Genomic DNA, 23401 nt, shown 5'->3' with positions numbered 1-23401 from the left:
CCTGTCTCCCTCTTTCCAGGGCCTCTTGAGACTTTAAAGGAAAGCCTGTCCTTCAAGAGCACATCATGCTTAGATCTTCATGATTGTATTCTTTTTGCCTAATACCCCCTCCTCTACTCCCAGGCCTGACCATAGCCTGGAAGCCATTCCTTTCTAATAAATTTCACTAAAGGAACTGTGTGTCAGCCTCCCTTTGTGAAGGTTACTGCCTGCTCTTGTTTTAAGGGTGTACATACACCCCACACAAAACAAGTGTTAAAAAGAAAAGGTGGAGATTCTGTGTGGATAGCTAGAAAGTCTCAATTCAGAATGCCTTACACATTTGAGGGTGACAAATGACTCCGAAGGCAAGACTGGGAAGGAGTAACATGAGGTCTTGTCTCAGGTGTGTTCCCTTTTGCTTCGCCTCTGCTCCTCATCTAGCCACACCCCCACCTGTGGGGAGGAAACCCTCTCGGCGCAACGTCACGTGGGGGTGGGGCGGGGTTACTGAGGGGGCGGGGCGGGTGTTCCTTAGGCGGGTGGGAGAGTGGACTAGAACTCTCTGGAGGTGAGGAGACTCGGGCGCGTCGGGACGGGCCCGTCGAGGGGCGTGGGGACGCGGGCTGACAGGCAGGCGGAGGAGAGGGCCGCGCTGAGGGGACGGTGGCAGGCAGGAGGAGGGGTGTGGCGATCAGAGGACCGGGGCAGACCGAGGATCCGGCTCCGCTGAGGGGAAGCAAGCGGGCGGAAGAGAGGACCCAGCTGAGGGGAAGGCGGGCGGACTGGGGAGAGGGACGCGGCCCGCGTTCTTGGCAGGAGGCCCCGCCCCGGAGCAGAGCGCGTCCACTCGGGCGGTGGTGCGGTCTCCGCGGTCCTCGAGTGTTGCTGGTGTGAGTGCAGAGAGCTCTCACCTTTCTCTGCTGAATCCACCGAAACCAACCTCGGGAGGACCGGCCTTCTCACCTAACACCCGGTGAAGGCCTGCTTCTGGACTGTGGGCCCTGCAGTGGCCTGGACTGGCTGACCTAACGGAGCCTCTGTGGAAGATGTGGCTTCTCAGGGAGGATGCTGTGACCTAGGGAGTAAAACCGTATGGTTTTGTGACTTTTTATAGGTCTGAGAAGCAGTGTTGGAGTATGTGCGGGCGAACGTCCTGTCACTTGCCTAGAGATGTTCTCACTAGGGCCTGTGCCTATCGGGATCGGCAGGGCAGGCGTCAGCTCCCACAGTGGAGGGACCCTGATAAGTACTGTCCCTCCTACAACAAGAGCCCGCAGTCCAGCAGCCCAGTGCTTCTCTCCAGACTGCACTTTGAAAAGGTAAGGAGTGTATCAGCACCCTATGATCTTCTGGTCCAGCATCAAAATTCCTGCGATGGCTGCTCAGCCTCTGGAATGACCTTGAAAGCAGCCTCTATAGATACATTAAGGCTCTAAATCACTCTGGGCCTTGGCAGTGAATAAGTCACTATTCTTCAGGGTCAGTTAAGCTGTTTTAATGCATGCCCAAGTTATGTAAGCCTCATATTTGGATACATTTTAAAAAGTCTTTTGAGATAAAATCTTAACAATGTAGGCTGTCCTGGAACTCACTATGTTGGCAAAGCTAGCCTCAAATTGCAGCAAACCTGCCTCTGTCTCCAGAATCCTGTATTACTGGTGTGCATGCACACTCTTGACAAGCTTGAATCTTTTTTTTTTTTTTAAAGATAGCAGCTTTCAAATGTTAACTGACTGATCAGTGTCATCTGTCCTTATATAGAAAACAAAAACAAGAGGCTGGAGAGATGGCTCAGTAGTTAAGAGCACTTGACTGCTCTTTTAGAGGTTCTGAGTTCAAATCCCAGCAACCACGTGGTGGCTCACAACCATCTGTAATGGGATCTGATGCCCTCTTATGATGTATTTGAAAACAGCTACAGTGTACTCATACAAATAAAATAAATAATAAAATCTTTTTTTAAAAAAAGAAAACAAAACAAAAACCCAAGTGTGGTGGCACACATCTTTAATCCCAGCACTTAGGAGGCCAGAGAAAGTCAGATCTCTGAGTTGGAGGCCAGTCAAGATTTCATAGCAAAACTGTGTCCCAGGAAACAAAACAAAACAAAAAACTGATTGGAGAACTTACAGCTTGGCTCAGTGGGAGAGAACACTTGCTGCATGGTAGGAGAGAACCAGCTCCTCTAATTCTACCCCCACTCTGGGACATGCACACATACACAGAATAAATGTAAAGAAAAAATTAATGTGATTGGAGCTGGTGATAATTACTCGGAGTTATAGAACATATTTCATATGTGCATAGTCTTGGGTTCAGTCCTAGCACACAAAATATTTTTGATTTAAAAATAATTAAACAATGTTTATGTGTACTGATGTTCTACCTGTATGTATGTATGTGTACCAAGTGTGTGCCTGGCGCCCTTGGAAGTCAGAGCTTCAGATCCTCTAGAACTGAAGTTACCAAAGGTACCATGTGAGTGTGTGGAATTGAACCCAGGTCCTCTGCAAGTACAGAAAGTAACCTTAGCTGTTGAACAGACCATGGACCCTATTTCAGTGGATGGATCTTGGAGAGCGGAAAAGGCTATGCAAACATAGTCCTCCTTTGGGTCATTTGGGTTTGCCCATGTAGTTAGTGTTTGACTGCACATCTGTAATACAATTTGTTTAGATTGCTAGGATTTCTTAATTTGGTAAATATGTGATACTTTATTTTTTTCAAACCTACACATTCTAAAACAAAATTAGGAACATTTCAGCAGTTCAACTGCCACCATATAAGTATAGATAGCAATATTTGTATTTGAAACCACTGATTTGCAAAGTGTTTCCTCTTTTTTTTCTTTCATCTACCACAGTGCCACCAGCTGTTCTATTCCAAAATCAGACCCCATAGAGAAAAAGATGACTAATACTGAGCAATACTTTCAGTATCTCGGCCTCTCAGCCACTTTGTATGCATTGCCCTCGAGTTTAGGGATGCTTTGCGTAGTGATGAAACACGCAACAGTGGCCAGTAGAACTGTAAGAACAGGTCTTCTCAACCAAGATGTCACTGACACTTAAAAAGATTTTATATTTATTTTTATGTGCATAGGTGTTTTGCCTGAATGAATGTCTGTGCCCCACATATACATGTACAGTGTGTGTGGAGCCCAGAAGTAGGCACCATTGGGGTGCCTCCCCCACAGCCGCCTATAGCTTCTCGGGCAGGGCTGGAGCCTCATGAACTCTCTCCTGCCCATGGTGGAACACTGAATGTTAATGGGCCCATTCTTGAGCAGGTCTTGTGCAAGTGTCCAGTGCTGCTCTTGAGTTTGTGGGTACAGCAGCCATGCCATTTCCGGAAGACAACTTCACAGCACTTCTAGTCACTCAACCTTCTTTGCTGTGCTTTGTTTTGTTTAGTTTTTTCAGACAGGGTTTCTTTATGTATCCCTGGCTGTCCTGGAACTCTCCTTGTAATCAGACTGGCCTTGAACTCAGAGATTTACATGCCTCTCAGGATGCTGGGATTGAAGGTGTGTAGCACTGTGCCCAGCTTAGTCCTTCAACTTTTATATCCTTTTACTTAATTGTTGACAATTTCATACATAAATCTAATGTACTGTAATCAGTCTAACTCCCAGTACTTCTCAGCCCCGTCTGCTGCTCTCTTCTTTATCCTTCCACTTTCTTCCCCTTTCCAACTGTTACTTTCTTTTTATTCTCTCTTTCATGATGTTCCCTGTGCCTTACAGGGATAATATAGGTGTCCATTTAGAGCTGAATACTTAAAAGCCATTCTTCTCAGTACTTTGACCAGCTATGTGTCTCTGTGGTAGTCATCACCTTCTATATCCAGGAACTTCTCTGAGTGCAGAGAACAGCACTGAACTCTGGGTATATGTAAATATTTAACTTGACACTGTATCCATTTATCAGAAAAGACAACTAATAGTATCATCCCTTGGGCCTAAGACCTACTTCAGACAGTACATCAAGTTAACATGGAATTCACAGTACACCTGTATCATCTCCCAAGTATTATATATATTTATTACAAGTGTTTTCAATCCACCATTCTTGGTCGACACACCCCACGCCTTTTTTTTTTTTTTTTTTTTTTTTTTTTTTGAGGCAAGCTGGCCTTGAATTCACAGAGATTAACCCACCTCATAGATGCTAGAATTAAAATAAAAGCATGTACTACCATGCCCAGCATATTTTCCCTCCTAATAACCTTGTATTGTTTGTGTATAGCAATTATGGTCTTCCTACTGTATCTGAGCCTCCTATTTAATTAAATTTTGTCTTGTTCAACCATTGTTAAACTTAAGTGCATTTGTTTGGGTGTATGCCAGTGGGAAGAGTTGTACAGTTGTAGCTGCTAAACAGGTTCTTTTTTTTTTTTTTTTTAAGATTTATTTATCTTATGTATGTGAGTACACTGTAGTTGTCTTCAGATGCACCAGAAGAGGGCATCAGATCTCATTACAGATGGCTGTGAGCCACCATGTGGTTTCTGGGAATTGAACTTAGGACCTCTGGAAGAGCAGTCAGTGCTCTTAACTGCTGAGCCATCTCTCCAGCCGTAGACATAGGTTCTAAGAACCTAACTCAGGTCCTCTGCAAATACCACTGTGTCTCTAGGTAGTCTTGCCTGGACTTTCTATGTAGCTCAAACTGGCCTTAAAGTAACAGGAATCCTCCTGCCTCAGCCTTTTGGGTGCTAGGATTACAAGTGTATACCCCAGTCCAGGCGCTAAATCTTAATCTTTTTTCTATGGCAGGATGCAGACTCATCAGATCGGGTAATTATTCCCATGCGGTGGGGCTTAGTACCATCTTGGTTCAAAGAAAGTGATCCTTCCAAGCTGCAGTTCAACACTACCAACTGTCGTAGTGATACCATAATGGAAAAGCAGTCATTCAAGGTAGGTGGTGTGTTTTGGATGCCTGACAAATGTATTCCAAAGGATACTTTCAGTTATTTTTGTTGTTTTGTTTTGTTTTTTCAAGGTAGGGTTTTTCTGTATAACCCTGGCTGTCCTAGAACTTACACTGTAGACTGACTATGGTGGCCTCAAACTCAGAGATCTGTCTGCCTCTGCCTCCCAAATGCTGAGATTACAGTTATGTACCACTACCACCTGGCCAGAATATTCCCAGTTGTTAATATTGGGTCCTGTTCTGTTTATTGTTTATCTAGACTAGTAGTGTCCAAACTTATTGGTTCTGATGGTTTGAATGAGAGTGGCTCCCATAAGCTCTTAATACTTGGTCTCCAGTTGGTGAAGCTATGTGATAAGGATTTGGAGGTGTGGCATTGTTGAAGGAGATGTGTCACTGTGGAGTGGGTTTTCAAAAGCCCTTGATATTCCTAGTTAGCTCTTTGGGTCTCTCTGACTGGGGATTGTGCCTCAAAATATAACAAGCTTTCAGCTACTACTCACCCTGCCTGCCTGCCGCCACACTCCTCACCACGATTGATGGTCATGGACTCACCCTCAGAAACTGTAAGCCTTCAATAACACCCTTTCTTCAAGTTGCTTGGGCCATGATGTCTTATCACATAAACTGAAAGTAACTAAGACAGTTTTTGAAACAATTGGCCCAGTGTGGTAGCACACACCTTTAGTCCCAGCACTTGGAAGGCTGAGGCCAACAGATCTGTAAGTTCAAGGTCAACTTGGTCAACAGAGTGAGTTTCAGACCAAGCAGAGTTATTCAGTGAGATCTTGATCTCAAAACAGGGCTGGAAGTAGCAGAGAAAGTTCTCTAGGTAAAGTATCTGCTACCATCAACCACCAGAACATACATGGCAGAAGGAGAGCACCAACTCCTACTACACGTTGTCTTGTCCACAGTGGCATGATCAGATCCTTTCCCACCAAAAGTAAATAAAGTGACAATTAAAAAAATATATCTCTTGGACTAAATGTGCTGTTGTTCAGTGAGGCTATTTTTACTGGGAATGTTTGCTCTTCTTACCTGGCCAAAGATATGGTAGTTGTGCTGGTTAGTTTTTTTGTCAAGTTGACACAAGCTGTGATCAGCTGTAAAGAAGGAACCTCAATTAAGGAAAGACTCCCATCAGATTAGCCTGTGGGTTTGTCTGTGGGGCATTTTCTTAATCAGTGATTGGAAAGTAAGAACCCAGCTGGCTGTTAGTGAGGACTACCCCTAGGCAGGTGTCCTGGGTTATATGGAAACAAAACAAAACTGAGCAAGCCATTTAAAGCAGGCTAGTAAACAGTATTTTTCCATGGCCTCTGTTTCCATTCTTGTTGCTGCTGTTGTTGAGGCAGGGTGTGTAACATGACTTTTTATGCCTGCCAGCTCCCAAATAATGACATGGAACCTTTTATATTATTTATGAAAGCTTTAGGCCTTAGCTTATTTCTGTTCCCAAGTAGCTCTTATAGTCTAATTAACCCATGTTCTGCCACATGGCATGGTGCCTCTGCTCAGTTTCATACTGAGTCTTGTTGGTAAATCTATCTCTCACTGACACCTCAGACTCTTTCCCAGAGTTCCTATCTCTCCCGGAAGTCCCCTCTATTCTCTCCTGCCTTGCTATAGGCTTTTCGGCTGTTTATTAAACTAATTAGAAAGTGATGGAGAAGACATTTACAAAACACTGACAGGCAACCTTCACAGTGCACAAGAAGATCACCCCAACAAGGCTCTCTATGTAGTCTCAGTTGTTCTGGAAATTAGACTCCAAGAGTCTCAAACTCGAAGATATCTGCCTGCCTCTGCCTCCCAAGGGTTGGAATTAAAATCTACCACACCGGTCTCATCTACTTTAATTCTTGCCGTGAGTTCCTGTTCTAACTTCCCTTCATGCTAAGTTGTGAACAGAGATAAAACTATTTCCCCCAAGTTGCTTTTGGTCTTGGTATTTTCCTACAGCAACAGAAAGTAAACTAAGACAAATGGCTTCGTCATGCATGGCTGGAACAACTAGAAACCTTTCTACATTCCTAGCATGAGTGTATGCTAGCCAAACTTCTGATGTGCTCATGATTCAAGAAGACAGAACAGAAACTACATGAATTTTGTGACCTGGTCTTTTCAGTCATATAGCATTGCTCACGCTGTGTTCTATTTGTCATTCAGAGCCAGCCTAATTCAGTCTGGGAAAGGATGAGATGTGTACTAGATGAATACTAGAAAGCTTGTCCTCTTGGAGCAAACTGGAGACTAGCTGTTGTTGGCTAACTTTAATTGGGGAGATGTAGTACACATACCTAATTACCCCTGAAAGGGGGTCCAAAATGAACCGAAGTCCAACATGGTGAACCAGTGAGTTTTTATTGGGTTTATTAAGAGAGAGTATGGGTATTGGTTCACCTACAGGAGTAGGGATGACTTAAAAAGCAACATTATTGCCGAAATCATTCCAGCATTCAGAAGCTGCCGCTCTGAAATGGACTGGTCAGTGTCCATCTCTAAGAGAGCATTTGTTTACTCCTGTAAATCTGGGGAGGGGCCTTCTAGAACCTTCTACTTCTCAGGCATGATATGTTTTGATTACCTCCTGAGCTTACCTTTCTGCCTGGAGAAAACTGCCGCACAACACTAGCTGCCACCAGTGGGAAAGTGCTTTTTTGCCTCTATGTATATTATTTAATTTCCACCATCTGTTTAGTTGAGTGGTAACTTTATAGGAAAAGTGGTGTGGTGGTTTATTAGATAGCTCAGTAGGTAAAGGTTCTTGCACCAAACATGAAGGTCAGAGTTTGATCCCAGAGACCCACATGTGGAAGGAGAAAACTGAGTCCCACCAATTGTCCTTTTACTACAAACATGTACTGTCACACACAGAAATAATTTAGAAAAATGAATGTCTAAGCTAGGCAGCTGTGACAAATGCCTTTAATCCCAGCACTCAGGACAGACAGATCTCTGAGTTCAAGGCCAACCTGGCTTACATAGTGAGACCTTGTCTTTTTAAAAGGAAGTTTGAAGTGCAGAAAAATTAACTCCTGAGTTTCTCAATGGTAAAATACTTCCCTGAGATCAGTTCTGGCACTTTAAAAACAATAAAAGTTAACTCCTCCAGATGAGTCTGACTGTTTTGGTGTGTGTGGCTCTGACGGTGGAACCTACCGCCTTGTACTTGCTAGGCAAGCCCTCTGCCGCCACATTACAGTGCTGAACACAGGAGTCACTGTGACTGTAGCCTATTAATTCTCTCTCAGGTTCCTCTTGGAAAAGGACGACGGTGTGTTGTCTTAGCAGATGGATTCTATGAGTGGCAGCGCTGTCAGGGGACAAACCAGAGGCAACCATACTTCATCTATTTTCCTCAGATCAAGACAGAGAAGGTATGAGCAGTTGTGTAAATAGTGTTTGGAAAAAACAGAGAAACAAATTGAGGTCATATAGCAATGTTTCTGTAGACATAGGAAACATAATGTTGATTCTACTTATTGATGCATAATCTAGGGTATGTTAAGCCTACTCTGCTGTTAATACAACAAAATTGCTTAGTGTCACATTTCTAATAACTATGTCATCATTAATACAGATCTACAATTTATTTTTGCAACATTTGCAACTCTCCCAATACCTCCTCATGTCCCATGGCCTCTTTTTTATTGTTATTGCATGTAAATATGTATATTTACAGTCCTAAGTATAACCTACTCAATCTGTGTACTTTTGCTTATACTTATGTTTCCAGTACTGACCACCTGGCACTGGATACAAGCTGGTGGGCTCTTCCCTGGGAATGATATTTCTCCATTCCTGGTATTTCTCAGTTGCTATAATGGTTATATATAATGGTTATAGGGTTAAGGCCTTATGGGCCTTTCCCGCATCTACTTTGGCCTGTCCATTGGTGTCCTTGTTCAGATCACATTTGGACATTCATGTTGGTAAAACTTTATGGATTTAGCTTCTGATATTATTAGGAAATACACTCTCACAGCAAACTCTCTGATCCTCTGGCTGTTATAGCCTTTCCACTCTCTCTTTCTGCAGTATTCTCTGAGCCTCAGATGCAGAAGTGTTTTATAGAGGTGTCCATTGAGATAGGCTCCACAACTTCTTGTTTTATTGGTTGTGGTTTTCTGTAACAGTCCCTGTTGCAAAAAGAAGTTTCTTTGATGAGGGGTGAAGACTACACTTTTCTGTGTTGTGAAGACAAATGCTTAGATTGTTAAAGATTATGCTGGTTTAGTAAAGTAGTGGGTGTAGTTGTAGATTCCCCTCCAGTATCCATGACTTCACTAGCACCAAGTAGCTGGTTTTAGTAGTTAGTTGGCATTCCAGTAGCAGGCATGGTTTCCCTTGTGTTGAGTGGGTCTTAAGTCCAGTTAGTTATCACCATGAGATGTGAAGCACTGCTGCATTATAACTAGGTAGACTACTGGTCTCCCCCTCCTTTGGAAGCCAGCATAAGAGAATGGGCACATACTACCATGTCCAACTTTTTATGTGGGTACTGGGTATGAGAACTCAGCTCTTTATGCTTGTGTGGGGAGCACTTTACTGACTTGAGCTGCTTTTGAGTTGATGGGCCATTTTTTTTAAGGGGGATTCTGTTTTTTTGAGACAGGATCTCTATTATGTAGGCCTGGCTGTCCTGGAAATCCTATATAGTCCAAGCTGGCCTCAAACGCAGAGATTTGCCTACAGTGTTTCCTCAGTATTAGGATTAAAGATACATGCCACTAAACACAGCTTGAAATCTGGTTTTATATTTCTAAAAAAGCATTTATTTATATACTATAGATGTGTTAGATTATTTGATATTCTCTCATTGTTCTTAAGTGGTCTCTTCTGTGTTTCAGTTTGGGTAATGTTCATTGTTTAAAGAGGCCTTTAATATTAACTAAGCCATCTGGGAAATGTAATCATGCCTTCAGTCTGGTTCTAGTGATTTTTCTTGGCAGTAGAATCTGTGTGTGTGTGTGTGTATGTGTGTGTGTGTGTGTGTGTGTGTGTGAGAGAGAGAGAGAGAGAGAGAGAGAGAGAGAGAGAGAGAGAGAAGAGAGAGAAATATGAGAAAGAGTGTGTGTGTTTCTTACAATTTTGGTTGTTGTTAGACACAATATATAGAGAAGAGACCAAAATCCAAAATAATAATTTCTGGGAATTCTTCTGTTATGTCTTCAAATATGAGATCAATAGGATCACTCTTATAGTCCATGGAACTGGGTTTGGACTTTGCTGTTTTCAGTGGGTTTTTTTTTGGGGGGGGGGGTTGTTTTGGTTTGGTTTGGTTTGGTTTTGGTTTTTGGTTTTTTGTTTTTCTATTCAACACAGTCTTTTTTTTTTTTCTCTAGTGTTTCCTTGTGCCTTAGGTGAGCAATGACATACTGGAGGGTTTTCCTAGTATTCAGGCTCTCTTTGAACCTTTCCTGAACCAGATTTTAAAGAGTTGAAAGTCAAGTGAAGGCATTAAATTCTGAAAATATTAAGAAGACAGCATCTGCTGCTTCAGTGAACATTTGCCGTGAAGCTTTTTGGTGTTGATAATGGATCAGATAGTATCAAAATAGAACAGCAGAACTGTTTCAAAACAGCTGACCTGCTGTCAGATCTGAAGCATCACTGGGCATGTCTAATCAGCCTGCTGTTTTCAGTCAGGTGAGAACAATGTTTCAGACAGCCCTGACTGCAAGGAAAAGGTCTGGGACAACTGGAGGCTGCTGACAATGGCAGGGATCTTTGACTGCTGGGAACCCCCAGGGGGAGAGCGCCTGTATTCATACAGCATCATCACTGTGGACTCCTGCAGAGGTTTGAGTGACATCCACAACAGGCAAGTCACAGCTTTTTCCTGGGAAGAGTTTGCTCTGGTTTTAGAGAGTAGGAAACTAACTTGTGCAAATCATAACCAGTTTTCCCAAAACATGATGTATATCCCCCCAAAAGGTTAACAACATGCTTGCAAAATTATACAGTAAAATCCTTATGAAATAATTTTGGTTTCTGAGATTTTAAAAGTATTTTTAGGGACTTGTGATACAGCTTATGATTGAATATGTCCTTAGCAGGACAATGGACTTACTAGGCAGGCCATTGATGTATCATTGAGATTTACCTCCAATTCCACTGACTCAATGGATAAGAGCTCTTGCTGTTCTTCCAAAGGACTAGGTTTGATTTATAGGCAGCTCACAACTATTTATTCTTGAGCTGGAGAGATGGCTCAGCGGTTAAGAGCACTGGCTGCTCTTTTAGAGGTCCTGAGTAATTCTTCCAATTCCTAGAAACCACATGGTGGCTCACAACCATCTGTAATGGGATCTGATGCCATCTTTGGTGTGTCTGAAGACAGCTACAGTGTGCTCATTCACAATTGCTTATACTTGTATTTTCTGGCAGTCCACTTCCTTTGGCCTCTTCAGACACCTGCAGCCATGTGGACATTTCCACATGCAGAAACACACATGTACACATAAATATAATTTTAAAAAATCTTAAAAAATAAAGTACATTGATTTGTTGAAGTCAAGACTTTTCCTCTTTAATATAAATGCTTATATATTTGTCTCCTAAAATCAGCTGTGCTAAACAACCTGTAAAATATGAGTCTGGGCTATAAAACTGGAAACTAATGTCTTAGTTTGCTTCCTGTTGCTATGATAAACACCGTGACCAAATGAAACTCCAGGCGGAAAGGGTCTATTTAATACTCATCCTAATCTTAGTCTATCGTGAAGGTAAGTCAGGGCAGGAACTCAGGCAGAGGCCTTGGAGACATGCTGCTTACTTGTGCTCAGATACTTTTAATATATAACCCATGACCAACCTGCTCAGGGCTAGTACTACCCACAGAGAGCTAGGCCTTGCCGGTCAGCCAGTAATCAAGAAAACGCCCCCACAGATAAGCCTACAGTCCAGTCTGAAATAGGTGTTTTCTCAGTTTGCCTTTCACCCTCCCCAATGGCTCTGGCTTATGTCAACTAGACAAAAAAAAAAAAAAAAAAAAAAAAAAATTAGCACAGGGTAAATAAGACTGAGAAGACAACACTGTCTGCCAGTTGTGGAGGCACAGGTATAATATAACCTAGCACTAGGAGGCCAAGGCAGGAAACTGTACATGTTTAAGACTAGCTAATACTGCATAGCAAGACCCAGTCTCAAATAAGACAACTGTCAGTGAAGCATTAAAGAATATTAGAATAATAGCATTGGGTGCTGGGGGAAATAAAATGTTTTACTAAATGAATAGTCAGCTTGTTCACCATTTGTGTCCCTGCTACAATTCCTTAAGTGTGTATTCACCTGCATTTGTGGGTTTTCATGCTGCAGAAGGCTTTGGGAAATGTAGCTGTATTTGACACCACCAAACCAATCAATTCCAGAAGCAAAAGGAGCCGATTTTGTGGTATTGAGACTTCTTACATTAAATAAGTAAATCGTGCTTTCTCTTTGAGAAAACTTGCAGCATTTACGATGCTGCTCAGATATGAATCTTTATTTTTGCAGCATTGTCACCAGTGAGGTTCACTTCATATCTCTTGTCTTGGACATAATCGTGTTCTCATTTTTATTTCAAAATGTGTAACATTTCTAGTTTCTCAATATTTGAAATAGTTTCATTTGTATATACAATCTAACATGTTTGATCTGGGAAATCTTGACATGTTTGAGATGTTAGATTTTATATATTTTTTTAGAGCATATTTAATTTCATTTTTATGTGCATCAGTGTTTTGTTTTCATGTATGCCTGTTTGAAGGTATCATATCCCCTCCTGGAACTGGAGTTATAGACAGTTCCATGTGAGTACTGGGAATTGAACTTAGGTCTTTTGGAAGAGCAGCCAGTGCTCATAACTACTGAGCCATTTCTGTGTCCCTGAATATTTTCAAATATTATATAAAATTATTATATTATAAAATATATAAAAATTAAGAAATGCAAAATAGTAGCAGAATACAGCTTGGATATGTGTCAGTCAGACCAACTATGGGCATCTGAGGTGGATATATGCATGTTTTATATATTCATTCCTGCAAGCTCAGTTTCACTGTGGTCAGTTTTCCATGTTTACCTGTTTTTCTTAGTTTTCTTTTTTGTAATTTTAATATGTACATGAATTTTTTAAAGTCTCAATCATAGAAACCATTACAGCTAACAAATTTCTGTCAATAAGAAATACATTTGTGTATTTCTATAGCATAAAACTGAGCTTTGAAGCTTGACACTCTTAGCATCTTCTGCATCTTGCTGAGTATGATAGTATTTTCCCTGCTAATGGATATCAAAACACTTAGAAGTTGGTACAAAATCAGGTGAATAGGTGGATAAGACAACTTTTCAGGCTCTGGTTAAAAAGCCCTGGTTGTGGGCTGTTGTCATGGAGAACACATTACCAGAATTGGGCCTCTTTGTTTGCCAGTACTGCCTTTTAACATTGTAGTTTTTGGTGCATCTCAGCTTGCTGAGCACACTTTCAGATGTAACTTTTTAGCTTTTTTCTGAGATTCAGAAAGCCATAGTAGAGGCACTAGCAAATACCAGACAGTAACCAGGACCTTTTTTTTTTTTTTTAATGCAAGTTTAGTTTTGGAAAGTGCTTTGGAGCTTCTCAGTCTAGCCATTGAGGTGGTCATAGTTGGTTGTCATAAAATCTACTTTTTGTTCTATGTCACAACCTAATCAAGAAATGGTTGCTGTGTATAATAAGACACAATGACTGTTCAAAGGGATTTCTTTTCCCCACATTTTAGTTATCTGATAGGAGCAGTTCACATTGAATTCTTGGCAACTTGATACTAAATTTATTTTAATAAAGTAATAAAGCTTTGATCATTGTTGACTTCTGATGGCTGACATTAGCTCATCTTCAAAGTCATTTCTTTGCAAAGCTGTTGACCCAACTCTGCCTTCCTGGATCAAACACCTGTTTAATGTTGTCATTTGTCAGCACCGCTTTATTACTTTATTAAAATAAATTTATTATTTATTGGATTAGAATCATATCAGTGGTGGCAATATCACCAAATAGAACGTAGGGCCGACTTTCAAGCAAATATATGATCAGTCTTTCCTGCAAAATTAGCAAACATGCACATGGTGCGAGTGCTATGATAATCTAGTACAGTCCTTCCTCTAATTTGGCTCAGGATAATCACCTGGGCAGTGAAGCTAGCTGCTTCCATTGTGGGTCATTTTTACTGTTGCCACAAAGAACATCTCAGATAGACATTCTTGACATTGACATCTATGTTGTCTCCAGGAAGAGCTTCATTCACAGCCTCAGGTGCATTTCTGTATACTTTTTATATGTCAGTTTTGACATTGACTGGTAACAGCAAAGTTACCGCCAAGTGGGTTTGATAACATTGGTGCACGATAACGGTACCAGTACTACCAATTTTTATAGACACCTAGGAGAGGCAAGTGGAAAGACTTTACATTTGGACAAGCTGGTGATAGGATACAATGCAAAGCCACCAGCAGTATGGTTCCACTGTGCTGCCATCTTCATGAGTGACCCAAGGGACATGAGCACTTGGATCCAGCATATTTTCACCATTCTAAACAGAAATTGCCACAAATGCTACCATATCAGGCTCATTGCCAGTTTCCTTAAAAAAATGTTTTTATATTTTATGGATATTGGTGGTTTGTGGTTCATGTATGTCTATGTACTGTGTGCATGCTTGTTGCCCACAAAGGCCAGAAGAGAACATGGATTCCCTGGAACTGGAGTTAAGGACAATTATAAGCCACAATCTGGGTACTGAAATTGAACCCAAATCCTCTGCAAGAGCAGCCAGTTCTCTTACTGTTGAGCATCTGTCCAAACTATCAGAGCCAATTTTCTTAACACGGGGAATGACTTCCGTAACAGTTTCCTCATATCTTCTCTGGCTATAGTTTAGCTCAGTGGAATCCATTTTGTTAATACTTAGAATTAGCTGTTTTATACCTTGTGTTTAACACAAAGGTCTGCTCATGGTTCTGCCATCTGCATTCTTAGAGGTAACATCTTCAAATTGAGCAACACCCACAGCAGACATCAGGACTGCATGGTCAGCCCCAAGTATACCTATAAAGATTCTGTGTCCTAGGGCATTGATAATAGACACATGATAATTAACTGGTCTCAAAGTCATAGGTGACACAGCAATCAATGGTGCTGCTCTTGGTTTTCAGTTTGGCCAAAACCCATAATGTTAATCTGGAAGAGCTCTTCCCCATCTCAGCAACTGCCTTCTCACCTTTTTCAATGATTTTTTTGTCTTTCTCACTACATTTATAGATCAGTTGGCCAGTAGGGGTGACCCTGCCCAATACATGTTCAGTAACAATGCTAATGATGGTTTTCTTGCCAGTTTTATCTTCAGTTCAGTGCTGGTTTTCATAACACAGTTTTAAAGGGCTAGAGTTCATGATAGCGAAACAAAGGCTTGATGGCTGGAACACTTAAAAGGTTATATTTTAATCTGAAAGTAGTAGGCATAGAAAGTATATATATGCATGTGTGTTTGTATACATTTAGTATGCCATTTGCCTGCTGAAGTCAAAGGAAGTTGTCAAATTTCCTGGGACTGGAATTACAGAGCTAATATGTGGGTAATCAGACCTGGATCCTCAGTAAGATCAATAACTAATAAACTAATTCTGCTGCTCCTACCCTGTATTTCTTTCTATTTATGGAGGTGGGATGGGGTAGAGGTTGAAATAAAGTCTCTTTTATAGTACTGGCTGTCTTATAGCTTACTATGTAGATCAGACTGGCTTCAAGCTCACAAAGATCCACCTGCCTCTGCCTTCCAAGTGTACATCACCATGCCTTGTTCCACTCAGTATTTCTTGAAGATAAGATTTTGCATAAGCAAACGTAAATCTGCTGATATATCAGATGAACTGAAAACTGACTTCCAGTTTTAAAACAAGCACTAAATTGAGCCTGATAGCTCAAGCTATTACTCCCTGCTATTAAGAAGGTAAAGCAGGAATAAGTGTCTTGAGTTCAAGTCTGCTTTAGGCAACTTAACAAACCTTTCCTTAAGAAAAATGGACTAGTGCTCACTTCGGCAGCACATATACTAAAGTTGGAACGATACAGAGAAGATTAGCATGGCTCCTGAGCAAGGATGACACACAAATTCGTGAAGCGTTCCATATTTTTAAGAGCAATGTGCAAATTCATCTGGAATAACAGGAAACCTAGAATAGCAAAATACATCCTCAACAACAAGAAAACATCTGCGGGAATCACCATCCCTGACCTCAAGCTATATTACAAGGCAATTGTGTTTAAAACTGCATGGTACTGGTACAGAGATAGGCACGTTGATCAATGGAACAGAATAGAAGATTCAGAAATGAACCCTCACATATATGGTCACTTGATTTTTGACAAAGGAGCTGTAAACATTCAATGGAAAAAGGACAGCCTCTTCAAAAAATGGTGTTGGTCCAACTGGCACTCAGCATGCAGAAGAATGAAAATAGACCCTTTCTTATCTCTTTGTACCAAGCTCAAGTGCAAGTGGATCAAAGATCTTCACATTAAACCAGGTACACTGAAACTATTAGAAGAGAATGTAGGGAAAAACCTTAGAACACGTAGGCACAGGGGAGAATTTCCTGAACAGAACACCAATGGCTTGTACTCTAAGGTCAAAGATTGACAAATGAGACTTAATGAGATTGCAAAATTTCTGTAAGGCTAAGGACACTGTCAAGAAAACAAAACAGCAGCCAACAGATTGGGAAAAGATCTTTACCAACCCCACATCAGATAGAGGTCTAATATCCAATGTATACAAAGAACTCAAGAAGTTAGATGCTAGAGAATCAAACAGTCCTATTAAAAAAATAGGGTACAGAGCTAAACAAAAAATTTCTCAATTGAAGAATATCGAATGGCTGAGAAGCATCTAAGGAAGTGCTCGACATCCCTAGTCATCAGGGAAATGCAAATCAAAACAACCCTGAGATTCCACCTCACACCAGTCAGAATGGCTAAGATCAAAAACTCAGATGACAGCAGATGCTGGCAAGGATGCAGAGAAAGAGGAATAATACTCCACTGTTGGTGGGGTTGTAAACTGGTACAACCACTCTGGAAATCAGTCTGGCAGTTCCTCAGAAAATTAGACATAGTTCTACCTGAAGACCCAGTTATTCCACTTCTGGGCATATACCTCAGAGATACTCCAACATACAATAAGGGCACATGCACCACAATGTTCATAGCAGCCCTATTTATAATAGCCAGAAGCTGGAAAGAACCCAGATGTCCTTCAATAGATGAATGGAAACAAAAATTGTGGTATATTTACACAATGGAGTACTACTTAGCTATCAGAAACAATGACTTTATGAAATTCCTAGGAAAATGGATGCATCTAGAGAATATCCTGAGTGAGGTAACCCAGTCACAAAAGAACAGACATAATATATAGTCACTGATAGTTGGATACTAACTCCAGAAAGCTCTGAACACCCCAGAAACAACTCACAGGCCATATGAAGCCCAAGAAAAACAGGCCAAAAAATGAAAGCCTCAGTCCTTCTTAGGTAAAAATAAATGTATAGCACTCTCTCAGAGTGTGGTACACCTGGACCTTAAACCATTAATAATCCAAGAGCTAAGAATATAGCCTTGTGGCAATTTTTGGTATTCAAAGATCATTATGCTTAATCTATACTCACCAAGAAATCTGTTTCCATGTTACGTTCTGTCCTACATGTACTTTATGCTTATGGTAACTAGTGGGATTTCAATGCATGGGATTTTAATTCTCTAAAAGAATAAAGTACTGACAAAAAATATTCATATAGTGAGTGTTATGCCAAAATGCCTTTAAAAATCTGTATATGTACCTCTCTTTTTTAAAAATAAAATTGTACGAGAGATTAAAACAGAAAAAAGAAAAAGAAAAATGGACTGTGTGGTAGTGTACACCTCTAATCCCAGCACTCTAGAGGCAGAGAAAGGCAGATCTCTTAAACTTGAGGACAGCCAGGTCTACAGAGTAAGTTCCAGGATGGCTAGGGCTACACAGAATAACCCCATCTCGAAAAGTTTTTTAAAAAGAATGAAAAATGAAAAAATACCTAGTACTACAAAAATAAACTTTAAAGTGAGCTAGTTGTGGTGACACATATCAGTAAGATATGCTGAAGAGGCAATGACAGGAGGTACACACGCAAATAAATAAATCAGTAGGGGCTGGAGAAATGCACAGTGGAGAGCACTGATTGCTCTTCCAGGGGACTTGGGTTCAGTCTCCAGCACCCACATAATGACTCCACAACTCTCTGTTACTAGTTCCTGGGGAATCCAGCACTAAGTGAGCCTCCTAAGGTACATAGGATGTGCAAAGATAGACATGCAGGAAAACACACACGTGAAATTAAAAATTTATGTGTATATGTAATGGGAAAAGTCACTGGCAGAGGAATGGTTGCCTTTATGTAACACCTCACAGTTACTGATTGCTCTGAGCACGCCAGGATGTAATGCTGAAGTGTTACGGGGATCACCTAATTTAGCCTTGTCCTAAGCTCTATATGTGCATGTACTTTCATGTGGGATATTAGTTCTATTTTTTTGCCAAATCTTAAAACTAAATTTGTATATTTCATTTAATCTGAAATGCCATTGATTTAAAAATAGGCTATAATTGTATACGGTTTTAAAAAGGTTTAATGTCTGTTATTTCCAACTAAGATATAATTCAGCACAGGAGGTATGAATGCATCTATATTTCAAAGCTTTTAAGGGTCTTTTGTTCTCTCACTCTTGTTTTTATGAGGCAGTTTTACCCTGTATCCAATCTTGGCTAGGAACTCACTGTGTAAGTCCAGGCTGGCCTAAAATTCATGGTACTCTTCCTGCCTCATTCTCCTGAGTACAGCGATTACATATATGTGCTACCTTGACTTTTTTTTTTTTTTTTTTTAAGAAAAATGTCTCTCGTGGTGTGAATACATTGAACCTGTAATCCCAACACTCAGGGAGTGAAAGGAAAGGAAAGAAAATCAGGGGTTTGAGGCCAGATTAGGCTACAGCAGGAATTCATCTAAAAATCAAAACAAAAAATCAGGTCTTGCTGTGTTGCCGTAGCTAGCTTGAACTTCTGGGATCAAATAATCCACCCACCTCAGCCTCCTGTGTAGCTGTGACTACAGGTTCACTTCAGTGTCTGGCCAGCCCTTTCTTACTGGAGGTCTTTCACAGATGATGTCTGGAGGTAGTTGTTGACAGACTTTTCCAGGATCTGATTTCTTTTTTAATTCTAGTCCAGGCCACCCAGGAAAATTCACCAACTTTCTAGGGGGTGCACTGGCATCCCCTAGATTCAATCTAGTGCCCTTTACTGCATGTGCCATGTAAGCTAATGAATGTTAACTCCAGTGCATTTTCCAGTTGTATCAGTAGCTTGGGGCTATGTCCTCGTGTGAAAGTGAGGACCAGAAGCCCCTATGATACCTGAATTATCAACTGACTTAGTCTCTTTCCTTTCTCTACCCTCATCTTTCTCTCCGACTCCTGGCCAGGATGCCGGCCATATTAGATGGAGAAGAGGCAGTCTCCAAATGGCTTGACTTTGGTGAGGTCGCCACTCAGGAAGCTCTGAAGCTAATCCACCCCATAGACAATATCACCTTCCATCCAGTTTCTTCAGTGGTGAACAATTCCCGAAACAACACTCCTGAGTGTCTGGCTCCTGCTGACTTGATGGTTAAAAAGGTAGGGACTATGACTTATCCATTCTGAGACCACTGTTGTTCAGAATATGCCTTTGCATCATCAGATTTATTTCATGTGATTTGAATTTTAGACAGGATCTCACTATGTCTCCTTGACTGGCCTGGAATTTTGCTGTGTAAACCAGCCTGGCTTCAGACTCACAGCCATCCATCTGCCACAGCCTCTGTATTGCTGACATAAAGGCATGCACCACCATGACTGGCTTTTATTTTTTCTAAGATTGATTTTATTTTTATTTATGTGTTTGTATGTGGGTTTGTGCACATGAGTGCAATGGCTGCAAAGTCCAGAAAATTTTATCTGATTTACAGGAACTAGAGTTGCAGGCAGTCATGAGCTGCCCAATAGGAGTGCCTAATGCCTGGAAATAAACCTGGGTCTTCTGCAAGAACAGCAAAGTGCTCGGAACTGCTGAGCCAACTCTCTAACACCCACAGTCAGATTTCTTTTTGATTTGAGACAGGGTCTCACTGTGTAACCTTGGCTGGACTAGAACATGCCACCTGGCCTCAGAGATCTGCCTGCCTCTGCCAGCCAAGTGCTGGGATTAAAGGTATGCACCACAACGTCTGGCCGGAATTTTAATTCATTTTTAACTACCATGAGCTTTGGAAGGTAAGCATAACAGTGATGTTCAGATCCTACTCTAACTTAACCCTAACAGAAAACTCAAAGTAATTGTTAAGGCCACTTAGTGATGGGGTGAATGCTTGTCTGCCATGTTAAGTGGCCCTGGGTTAAAAGAATAAAAAATGAGTTTCAGACAGTTAAATGTTGGACCCTGTTTAAATATGTAGAATAACTATTCAAACAAAATTTGGCTTTCTGTGTCCTTTAAGAATCTCCTTGATGAGTCTAGGATCCAGTATGTAGAGTAAGTGTGAGAAAGTTTTAAATCTGTTTTCAGCTATTATTTTTTTTCTTTGGTGTGTTCATATCTCTGTGTGTGCAGGTGCATGTGTATGTACACACTCGTGTGCATGTTGTAGAGGACAGACTTCAGATACTATTTTCAGAAACACTGAGTCCACTGGCCTGGAGCTCACCAATTAGGCTAGACTAACAGAGACAGAGAGCCTTAAGGATCCTTCTGGTGAATCCTCAGCTCTGGGATCTGCCACCAGTCCTAGCATATTTATGCAGATGCTAGGGATTAAACTCTGGTTCTCACACGTACTGACTGAGCTGTCTCTCCACCATCCAAACATGATTTTTTTTTTTTTTTTTTGATGTACTGTTTTTACAACTACAAGTTGGAGGATCTCCAGTCCTCATCCTCTTCCAGAGCACCTGAGAACATTCTTGCAATGCTCTGTAATCTCAGTATTTAGTCAGGATCCAAATGCCTGCAGTGGGAAGGGAACTTTCCCATCAGAAAGGTGGCCCTGCTGACATACAGAAACAGCTCTCCTCTCTCTGTGGCGTAGAGGTGTTGGACCCGCATGGCCCATGATCAGGTTGTCCACTCCCACAGAGACACAGACTGAGACACCGATGCAATAGACAAGAGGTTTAATTAATAAGTCCACTATACTGGGGTTGTTCTGCATCGGGACAGAGATGACCCAGAGGTTTCAAAGTACACAATTTTTATACAGTTCTGAGGGCAGATTTCACCAGCAGGGTGGTGGTGCCTCATTGATCGGTTACAGTGACCCTTAGATTCAATGGATGGGGTGGTTTAGGCTGATCATGATGCATATTTGGACTTTTCTATGAGACCTTGTGACTGTTAGCCAGTAAATTCTGTCCTTGTTTACTTTCTCAAAAATGGGTGTTTTGGAAAAATCTCAGAGCAGGGGCAACTTAACCTGGCTAAGAGCCTCACAACATTCCTGGGTGTTTTGGAAAGTTCCAAGGAGGGGGCAACTGCAACTTGTTCCTAGGTACAATTACATAATTCACCTTGTACTGAACAGCTACCTTTTTTGTCTTATTTTCAAGACAGAGTTTCTCTGGCTGTTCTAGAGCTGAGCTCAGAGATCCACCTGCCTCTGACTCTTGAGTGATGGGATTTAAAGAGTGTGCTGCCACTTTTTCTGTCATGGTCTATACTCTTCAATGCTAGCTCATAGAGAGCCTCTCATTTCAGAACTAGGTGTAGCACACAGGCAGCAGAGAGAATAGTAACAGTAGAGACATACTAAGCAGGGAGAATCATTGAACCTGACTGTGGTGGCAGCCTCTCATTACCAACCAGAAGGCACTTCATTCTCTGAATATTTGGAAGACTCCCCTCTCCACACTGACTCTTGTCCTCTGATCTTTTTTTTTTAATATTTATTTTTTGATATTTATTTATTATATATGCAAGTGCACTGTATGCTGTCTTCAGACACACCAGAAGAGGGCATCAGATCCCATTACAGATGGTTGTGATCCACCAATATGGTTGCTGGGATTTGAACTCCGAACCTCTGCAAGAGCAATCAGTGCTCTTAACCACTGAGCCATCTCTCCAGCCCCTTGAGACTCTGATCTTTAAGTGCTTCTCCTACCCTGGGCTCTCACAGCCTGTTTTTATTTGTACCCTTAGTAACACTATGCTGGCATAGACTGAGGTGGGAGTGATACATGCTTCTTCCTTCACAGTGGTATTCCCTCTGAAGATCAAACCTGGAATTTTCTCCCTCCTAGGAGCCCAAGGCAAGTGGCAGCAGTCAAAGGATGATGCAATGGCTGGCTACAAAGTCGCCCAAGAAGGAAGTCCCTGACTCACCCAAAAAGGAAGTCCCTGACTCGCCCAAAAAGGATGCATCAGGTCTACCCCAGTGGTCCAGCCAGTTTCTACAGAAGAGCTCATTGCCGACTAAAAGAGGTGCTACCAGCAGCAGCCTCCTGGATCGATGGCTGAAGCTGAAGGAGGATGAGCCCATGGCCAAGAGGCCTAAAAGCTAGTGACAGACTCCTCCATACCATGCCTCAGCCTAATACAGTATTACCGTTGTCACCGGCTGACTGGAAGGTGGTGGCCCAATGTCAGCTGACCTTTATGGGCCTAGAAGAACATGGTTACTGTGGGACAGCCTAAGAGGACTGGCTACCATGACTAGCCCTGTGGGCCCTGCTTATCCCTCCTCAGCTGGGAATCTGCCTCCCTGCTGGGAGCCTTCCTGTTACTGGTGTCCCATGAAGGAGGCTCTTCTCAATCTCTGGGTTCTCCTTTAGAGTTAAGTTCTTAAAATGTATTTTGTTCTTGAAAAAAATTAAAAACAAAAACAAAACAAAACAAAAAAACTGCGTTCGATAAACCTCGGCTGGCAAGAGTTCTGGCTCTAACCCAGTTTTTCCTGTTATTTGTTTAAAGTATGCGTTTTACCACAAGAGGCTGGGCCTTCAAAGAATCAGTTTAGTGGCTGCAGCCCTTGTACAACCATTCACTCTTAATACTTCAAGTCCTCCGGGTTTAGTTTAAAACCAACCTGAGTGAAGTGGCTGCGGTCCTCGAGCACTTTGGGGAAGAGTTGGGTACAGAGGCCTTCAAAACACTTGGCACGGAGAGGGAAGGATCTGGGTGAGAGGGCACAGGGCAGCAGGTGGGTCTGCAACTAAAAGTGCTGGAAAAGTGGCTCCTGAGTCAGATCCCTTTGCTCTGTGGAACCCCTTGCCTTTCTTTGGCACCAAATCACTTCATAAGTTGTTTGCGATTCCATTTCCCTTTGCAAGTAAAATCCCTGAGAGCAGGAACTTTTTTTTTTCACGTTTTCTCTTGTTAACAAAAAAG

General features: G+C 41.7%; 1 protein-coding gene across 1 annotated transcript; it reads left to right on the top strand.

The window, feature by feature from the left end:
* The first annotated feature begins 980 nt into the window (after window positions 1–980).
* Window positions 981–22877, top strand: HMCES (5-hydroxymethylcytosine binding, ES cell specific). The gene is made up of 6 exons (XM_080931941.1): window positions 981–1301; window positions 4760–4903; window positions 8177–8302; window positions 10571–10749; window positions 19464–19656; window positions 22315–22877. The coding sequence occupies exons 1-6, from the start codon at window positions 1119–1121 to the stop codon at window positions 22573–22575; spliced, it is 1086 nt and encodes a 361-aa protein (XP_080788067.1). The 5' UTR covers window positions 981–1118; the 3' UTR covers window positions 22576–22877.
* The last annotated feature ends 524 nt before the right edge of the window (window positions 22878–23401 follow it).

This window comes from Micromys minutus, assembly GCF_963924665.1.
Source record: "Micromys minutus genome assembly, chromosome: 18".
NCBI classification, from domain to species: Eukaryota; Metazoa; Chordata; class Mammalia; order Rodentia; family Muridae; genus Micromys; species Micromys minutus.
Note: the sequence above shows the minus strand (reverse complement) of the source record. Positions and strands in the feature narration are given on the sequence as shown.